A 5719-nucleotide genomic window follows, 5' to 3' on the forward strand; every position below is an offset into this window, starting at 1 on the left:
TGGAAACGAGTCTGAGTGGAGTTGGGAGGCCCACAGGGGGGACTGGGTGCTCTTTTGGATTGTGGGGGTGGGGGCGGGGTGGCAGACGCGGCTTGTACAGAGCGGAGAATAATAAATCGTATCAACAGGGCCGCCGGAGTCCTTTCTTGCATCCCAGGGAGAGGGGATTAAGTGCTGACGAGGTTGAGAACTCGTGTGTCCCAGGGATTTCGATTCCCCAGCACCCTCTGCCTCACCCTCCCGCTTTCTGCTTTGCTTCATCCAACTGCTAGTTACTGAGGATTTACCGCATCCAGGCTTGGGTCTGCACGTTGGGCAAAGGGAGATGAACAAACAAGACAGGTAAGTTTCTGTTCTTGGAAACTCACCGTGTGCCTGGACTCCTTCCCCTTCGAGATGTTATTGGCATTTGTTCACCTGACCAACATTTCCTGAAGCCGCCTGACTGCTGGGTCCTTCATTGGACCCCAGGGACACCTGAATTGGACATGCTCCTTGCCCTCGAGCGAGATGGAAGAGAACCCCTGTGTTCCAGCATCTCCAGACGCCTGTTTCTTACGAGCTCACCCATCGCACCCACCCGTCCAGGATAATTTGGGGGAGCTTCAAAAGCCCTTCCATGGCCCTCGTTTCCATTGTTGGGACGGTGAGCTATGTGCCCTCTGTGTTTAGTTATCCCATCTGTCAGAAGAGGAGGCAGAGGCCCTGGAGAAGAAAGAGGTTCCAAGGACTCCCAGCAAACCCGTGGTAGAACGGGGACTGTAGGCCCAGGGTGCCTCAGTGCTGACACTGGAAGACAAAGCTGGTCCAGGGGGCACAGCCTCGGTGGGTTTGGTTTGACCCATTCGAGGGCAGCAACCTAGTGTGGCCAACCTGCGGCAATGCGGAAGACCCAGCATGAGGGTCCTTGTGCCAGTGCCCCAGGGCTCAGAAGTGACAAGGACCCGGAGCCGCCCATAAAACGCCCATGGAATTATCCCTGAGGGCTGAGAGCATGGAGGAGTCGCTTTATGAGATTGGGGGGCTAGCCAAGCTCCCTGGAGGAGAAAGCAATGCCTGAACAATAACAAGCCACAGAAGCTTGCCAGGTAAAGTGGGCACCGAATTCTGGGTGGAGGGTTTAGTGTACCTCACTGAACCCACTGTTACAGAGAATGTCAGTGATGAGTATGGCTGGGAAGTTGGAGGTGTGGGAGGCTGGATCCTGAAGGTTTGGAATTCAGAACAGTAGAGCTTGGATGATCCTGTAGGCCACAGGCCGGAAGCTGGCAGCTGCTGGACACAAGCCACTGACCTGCTTTGTTTAGCCCATGCGTTAAAAAATTAATAAAATTTGACTTAGTTGCCGACATTTGAAAATCAAAGGACTTTGCATAATATGAACTAATGCAACTCCTGAAAAACTGGGGAGATCTAGCAACCCAGTCTGCGCTCTCCCAGAGCTGAGTAACCATTGCCCTCTCTCCAGTCTGCCACCAGATTCGGCTATGCCTGGAAGCCCAGCCCTGCACCCAAGGGTCACTTTTCCCTGTGTCCCCTCCCCGGCGCTGGCACTTCCTCGTGCACCCAGCCACCTCCCTCATACATTGACACTGCCACCCAGCTCCTACAGGTATTCAGGCTTCTGATCCCTCCTCAAAGCTACAAGGAGCAGTGGATTGGTTTTAAGGTCGAGATCTGTGTTTTTGGAGGGTCTGTGTGGCTGTAGTATAGAGACNCCACTGACCTGCTTTGTTTAGCCCATGCGTTAAAAAATTAATAAAATTTGACTTAGTTGCCGACATTTGAAAATCAAAGGACTTTGCATAATATGAACTACTGCAACTCCTGAAAAACTGGGGAGATCGAGCAACCCAGTCTGCGCTCTCCCAGAGCTGAGTAACCATTGCCCTCTCTCCAGTCTGCCACCAGATTCGGCTATGCCTGGAAGCCCAGCCCTGCACCCAAGGGTCACTTTTCCCTGTGTCCCCTCCCCGGCGCTGGCACTTCCTCGTGCACCCAGCCACCTCCCTCATACATTGACACTGCCACCCAGCTCCTACAGGTATTCAGGCTTCTGATCCCTCCTCAAAGCTACAAGGAGCAGTGGATTGGTTTTAAGGTCGAGATCTGTGTTTTTGGAGGGTCTGTGTGGCTGTAGTATAGAGACTGGAGACCGTGCTGCTGTGTGGCAGTCCAAACGTGCGACCATGGTCTTGGGCAACAAGAGTAGTGACCACGAAAGCGTTCAGATTCCAAAGATACTTAACCGGCTCAACGGTGGGGAAAGGACGAGGACAGGGATTAGATAGGTGGATGACGGATCAAGAAGACCTAAAGGGCCTGCCCAGGTCTCTAGCCTAGGTGGCGAGGTTGACGATAGGAAACACAGGTGTTTCTTTGGAGGAAAGAGAATGAGGTCTGTTGGTGCTCCGACCCGTCGAAGGGATATCTCGGGGGAGGTGCTGAGCAAACAGGAAAGTGCAGATTTGGGGCTCTCCCTCCTTGATGAATATACTCATCACAGGAGTCCCTTCATTTTTATCAAACTTCCCCTGATACCTGTTCCCACAGGTGAAACCCAGAACATCTCTGAATAGCCAGATACTGTTCAGCCTCATTGTAAAGATGAGGGAACAGAGGTTTGGAGAGAGGTCTGCAATTCACTGCTCCTGGCACGACCCCAGTTGTGGGCCCTCTACCCCCACCCCCAAAACACAAGACTGACATAGAGAGACCCTTCAGGAAGTCCTTTAATAGGAGAACTGGAGGCTCCCCACCTCCAGCTCCCAGGTCCTCACCCCTACCACAGTGACACTGCATTCCACACGTGCCGCACACAGGTCAGCGCACCATGCTGCCATCCCCCAACTCTTCCGTGGGGGTAGCGCTGGGTTAGGCAGTAAGCTGTTTGCTTCAAACGGGGAGTGGAGGAGATCAGAGAAACCTAAGGCTACTCTGTAGCCCTGGGGGCCATGGGCTCTGAACCTAAAGGCCTATGATGGGGGTATTAGGTGGCTGTTTGCCCTGTTTGTTGTTGTTATTGTTGCCTCAGAGTCAGTGGGTTAAGGAGGACCCACCATGGGAGCAGGGAGCAGCTCTTGGAGTCAAGATCCTTAGGGTCAGGCTTACATCCTTGAGGCTCAAGTGCTCTCGGCTAGGACTTGGGGACTCTCTGGCTTCGAGGTGATGGGATCCTGGAGTCTCTTTATGGAGGACCTGGTGGGTGTCTTCTGCCTGAGGGTGGGTAGGCATCCCAGGTTCAGTGCAGTCCAGTGAGGTAGGCAAAAGATTCCATCCTGGTCCACCCTAGGTCCCCAAGATACTCCAGGGTTCTGGAGATGAAGGTCCGGCCCCAGTTCTGCCCCTTCCTCCCCCTCTGTGGTGCCCAGGCTCTGCGGGGACAAGCTGTGCCTTGCATGAGGACAACCGGACGAGCAGGCAGCTTGGGCAGTGAAATCCAGCCTGTGTTCCTCACATGTGGCCGGACACCCACAGGACTGTGTTCTGAGTCTCACGGAGGTGCTGTATGGCTTTGTGGGTGTCCCGAAACTGGCTCTCCCGCACCAGCTGCTCGTGGCCATCGCTGTTCGCTCTTTTCACCTCTACCCCAGTCTCCTCTCTCCCGCTTCCTTTTCCCACCCGCCCCCTCCCTCGCAATCTGCCTCCTGCTTCCCATGCTGACGTCCCCATGTCCCTGCTCTCCCAGCCTACTGGTCGACCTCCACCTTCGCCTTTGCCGCCTCCCTTTGCCCTTCCTCCAGACTGTCTCCTGCCCCACAGCCGCTCCCCGGCCCCTCGGCCCCGGAGGCCAGCTGGCTGCCCGAGTCCCCCACCCCTGGGCCTGGCCCGTGGAAGTGGGTGCGCTGGTGTTTGCGGAAGTTAGAGGAGTTGTTGAAAGTGCGATCGCACAGGGCGCAGCGGAAGGGGCGCTCCCCGGTGTGGATGCGTGCGTGGCCGCTCAGCACCGAGGACTGGGTGAAGCCCTTGCCGCAGATGCCGCAGTGGTAGGGCCGCTCGCCCGTGTGCACCCGCTCGTGGTCACGCATGTCTGACGAGCGGCGGAACGGCTTGGCGCAGAACCTGCAGGCGAAAGGCTTCCCCACCGCGGCGCCCGCCGCCGCCGCCGCCATCACCACCTCCGACCTCTCTTGGGGCACCCCAGGCCTCTGTTCCCGAGCCACCGCCGCCTCCGGAGGCCTCTGAGGGGCCCCCGGCTCCACCCCGTGTCGGTGCTGGTGCCGCAGCAGAGGTGCCGGGGCCTTGAAGGCCCGGGGGCAGAGGGCGCAGCGGTAGGGCCGCTCCCCCGTGTGCAGGCTGTAGTGGGCGCGGAGGCTGGCGGGGCCCGGACAGCTGTGGCCGCACACATGACACCGGCTGGGGTCCCCACCCTGCCCGCCGCCCTCAGGCCCTGCCAGGTGGCCATGTTCGTGGAACAGCAGCTCAGACACCAGCCGGAAGGCAGCTGGGCACAAGGCACAGTGGAGGGAACCTGGCTCCGGGGGCTCAGGTACCAGCGTGGTGTCTGTCACCTTCACCACCTGGATCTCGATGAGGTCACTCGGGGGTGTGGCGGGGCGGCCATCATCTGGCACCAGGACCTGGGTGAGGGGGGAGAAAAAAACCGGGAGCCTGTGGAGCCCGCCTCAGGGCCGCGCCCACACTTACTAAAACACCCATCTCCTCTGTAAGCGTGCTGGGCCCCTCCGTCTCAGATCCGGCCCTCCATCCTCTAGGACTTTGCAGCACTCCTATCAAGACTTCCCTTCCGGGCCCAAATACGTCACGGATCCAGCCATTTCTCTCCTCTACCCCAGTTAACAGCCAAATATTTCTTGGTTTGACAACTGAAAAAGCCTGCTGAACAGAATCTGTTCCTATGCCTGCTCCCTCCCCAACGCAGCCTGCGCGACCTTTTGAAAATGGAAAGCAGGTCATTTTCCCACTCAAAACCCTTCCATGGCTTCAACTGCACCTAACACCCGAAACCGTCATCGCAATACCCGCCATGATCTGGCTCCTGCTTGTCTCTGGCCCCAGTGTAGATATAAGCCGGCACGCAGCTGACTTCTCTCATTTAAATTTAGGTCCCCGGACTCCCCACTCTATCAGCTCACTGTATTTCCTTTATAGCGTGGATCACAATAAATATCCTTTATTGTCTCTCTCGCCTGCTGGGCTGCGGGCTCCGAGAGAACGCGGTCCTGACCGGTCATGTTCACTTGATCTGTCTCTATCTACTGAGCCCCAGGAAGGGCTCAGTAAATGTCTGTTGAATGAATGACCGTCCCGTTACTCTCCAGTCCCGAGTGGGGAAAGTTCCAAAGTTACCTGGAACAGACGTTTCTACCCCTGCTCGCCATACCCCCCCCGCCCCCAGGGACAGCACTCAGATCCCTGCAGGATGATTACCCTACCCCAACGCGGGTGCCCCGACCATCACTGCCCACCCTTGTTTTCCAGGGTCACCTTCCCAATCTTCCACCCAAGTTCTCTAGCCCCAGACGGTATCTAAGGCCCCGCCCCCTTTCCACAAACTNACGTTTCTACCTGCTCGCCATACCCCCCCCGCCCCCAGGGACAGCACTCAGATCCCTGCAGGATGATTACCCTACCCCAACGCGGGTGCCCCGACCATCACTGCCCACCCTTGTTTTCCAGGGTCACCTTCCCAATCTTCTCCCCAAGTTCTCTAGCCCCAGACGGTATCTAAGGCCCCGCCCCCTTTCCACAAACTCAG

The 5719-nt window shown here is 57.2% G+C and overlaps 1 protein-coding gene across 1 annotated transcript in view; it reads right to left on the minus strand.

The window, feature by feature from the left end:
- Positions 1-2714: 2714 nt before the first annotated feature.
- The window catches only part of ZNF784 (zinc finger protein 784), a 4595-nt gene continuing 1590 nt past the window's right edge, over positions 2715-5719 (minus strand). Inside the window, exon 2 of the mRNA XM_077757047.1 lies at positions 2715-4580. Coding sequence (XP_077613173.1) covers positions 3690-4580 — 891 coding nt within the window. The 3' untranslated portion in view covers positions 2715-3689. The remainder of the gene's footprint in view (positions 4581-5719) is intronic.

The sequence above is a fragment of the Crocuta crocuta genome, unplaced genomic scaffold (genome assembly GCF_008692635.1).
Source record: "Crocuta crocuta isolate KB4526 unplaced genomic scaffold, BGI_CrCroc_1.0 scaffold142, whole genome shotgun sequence".
In the NCBI taxonomy this organism is placed as follows: domain Eukaryota; kingdom Metazoa; phylum Chordata; class Mammalia; order Carnivora; family Hyaenidae; genus Crocuta; species Crocuta crocuta.